The 2,361-nt window shown below is 59.8% G+C and overlaps 1 protein-coding gene across 1 annotated transcript in view; it reads left to right on the forward strand.

The window, feature by feature from the left end:
* MBD6 (methyl-CpG binding domain protein 6) overlaps positions 1 to 2,361 on the forward strand; it is a 9,041-nt gene that overhangs the window by 2,298 nt on the left and 4,382 nt on the right. Inside the window, exons 2-6 of the mRNA XM_021713802.1 lie at positions 653 to 716; positions 880 to 1,016; positions 1,309 to 1,411; positions 1,540 to 1,702; positions 1,906 to 2,360. Coding sequence (XP_021569477.1) covers positions 904 to 1,016; positions 1,309 to 1,411; positions 1,540 to 1,702; positions 1,906 to 2,360 — 834 coding nt within the window. The 5' untranslated portion in view covers positions 653 to 716; positions 880 to 903. The remainder of the gene's footprint in view (positions 1 to 652; positions 717 to 879; positions 1,017 to 1,308; positions 1,412 to 1,539; positions 1,703 to 1,905; position 2,361) is intronic.

Consider the following 2,361-nt stretch of genomic DNA (forward strand, 5'->3'; position numbering starts at 1 on the left):
GGGGACGCTACTTGCAGGTTTGAGGGGCGGCCCCACGTATCAGAGGAGACTCTCTGTGCGAATTTGAAGCTCTGGATCCCCTTGTCTCGGGCTTGAGGGACCATCAGGAGCGTCTCAGGGACCTGGGAGAGACGGAACTGTGATTCGAACCTCTCTCCAGACCCGAGTGAACTGGATCAGTGCTCCTCTGTTGGGGCAGGCATGGGGGGAGTCCTGCTGGTACCACCCAAGCTGGCAGTTGGGCAATGGCCTGGTGACCTGTGGGGCAATCTGTACTTTTTATATGATCTTCCTGGGTTGGGAACAGCTAGAGCCAGACTCTCTGGGAACCTTCCTGGTGGCCTCGCATTTTGGGAATTAGCCCACACTCCCGATTGAAGTCGGCTGTCCCTAATGGGACAAAGAGGCCTTGCCCTTTGCGTGTGTCTAAGAATTGGGCTATGATTCCTTGGTCCCTGGGAGTTGAGGCGCTGACCCTCTGGTCCCTGGGGCTGGGGCCTGGAAAGGATGGTTGTGGACTCTGCCAGCCGATCCGAGGTCTCCAAGACACTCACTTCACATTATGGAGGCTCTTTCTCTTGAGAGTGTCCTGGTCTGTGGTGCTCTAAGGTGGCAGATTCCTGACAGTCCCATATCTCTCCTTGTGTTGCAGGTGTGGGCTAAGCTGGTGGCCCCGGCTTTAGACTGGACCCCACAATGTTTGCAGAGATGTTCAGGTAGCTGTGGTAGGATGGCAGAGGACTCCTCCTCCTCCCGCCCCGCGCTTGGGGCTTCCTGGCGTGTCTGGGTCTCCCACCACCTTTGCCTTCCGGAATAGTCCCTCAGGTACCTGGCACAGCCTAATCCCCCTGGTGCCTACATGGATGTCTGTGTTATCAGGCACGCGGGAGCTGATTACACACAATGAATGGGGGCAATGAGAGCAGTGGAGCAGACAGAGCTGGGGGCCCTGTGGCCACATCTGTCCCCATCGGCTGGCAGCGCTGTGTGCGAGAGGGGGCTGTGCTCTATATCAGGTATGGCTCTGTGGAGTCCCCCAGGTTGCCACCCCAGCTGCCCTCCAGTCACCTGGGTCTTCTTTCTTGCACATCCCCTCAGCCCAGCCCTGGTACCTGCTGCTCTCGCCCGTTCCCTCCTTCCTCAGCCTTCCCTCTCTGTATCTCCGGGCCTTTCAGTCAGTTCTCCTTTCTCTGTCTTCCCACATCCCCAACCCTCTGTCCTTCCTGGAAGGTCTGGGAACTGTCCTGTAGGAGTATTTCCGATTCACTGCCACCTAACCCCATGTCCCCTGACCCTGTCTTCTCCCAGCCCAAGTGGCACAGAGCTGTCTTCCTTGGAGCAAACCCGGAGCTACCTCCTCAGCGATGGGACCTGCAAGTGCGGTCTGGAGTGTCCACTTAATGTCCCCAAGGTCAGAGTGGCGAGGGGTGCCAGAGAGTACAGGGATAAGCCCAGGGACAGTGTAGCTCACTGAGTAAGGTGGCCCTTCTCACGGATTCCACTCCCTCAGGGTCCATGTCCATGCCTTCCACCTTTCAGGTTTTCAACTTTGACCCTTTGGCCCCGGTGACCCTGGGTGGGGCTGGGGTGGGGCCAGCATCAGAGGAGGACATGACCAAGCTGTGCAACCACCGGCGGAAAGCTGTTGCCATGGCAACTCTGTACCGCAGCATGGAGACCACCTGCTCACACTCTTCTCCTGGTGAGTCTTCTGCCACTTACCGGAGCTGGGAAACCCAGGGCCTGGAAGAATGGTAGTGAGAGGGAGCCCGGTGGGGAGGGGTGGGATGGGAGCTGTGGGGGTTGCAGGGAGGTTGGGAACTCGTGGGAGATGGGACTAGAGAAGACAAAAGGAAGTTCTTGGCAGGGAGCCACGGCTGACCCCTCGTTTTTCATTTATTGCAGGAGAGGGAGCGAGCCCCCAAATGTTCCACACTGTGTCCCCAGGGCCCCCCTCTGCCCGCCCTCCCTGTCGAGTTCCTCCCACAACCCCTCTTAATGGGGGTCCCGGCTCCCTCCCTGCAGAACTGCCCCCAGTTCCCCAGGCCTTCCCCACTCTAGCAGGCCCTGGGGGGCTCTTCCCACCGAGGCTTCCTGACCCAGTGCCCAGCGGGGGCAGCAGCAGCCCCTGCTTCCTCCCTAGGGGCAACGCCCCTTCTCCAGCCCCACCTCCTCCACCTGCTATCAGCCTCAATGCCCCCTCGTACAGCTGGGGAACTGCCCTCAGACCCAGCCTGGTGCCCTCTGACCTGGGCTCTCCTCCGGCCCCCCATGCCTCCTCCTCCCCACCCTCAGACCCTCCTCTCTTCCGCTGTAGTGATGCCTTAACACCCCCTCCCCTGCCCCCGAGCAATAATCTCC

This window comes from Carlito syrichta, unplaced genomic scaffold, assembly GCF_000164805.1.
Source record: "Carlito syrichta isolate Samal-C Ts95f unplaced genomic scaffold, Tarsius_syrichta-2.0.1 Scaffold304744, whole genome shotgun sequence".
Lineage (NCBI taxonomy): Eukaryota > Metazoa > Chordata > Mammalia > Primates > Tarsiidae > Carlito > Carlito syrichta.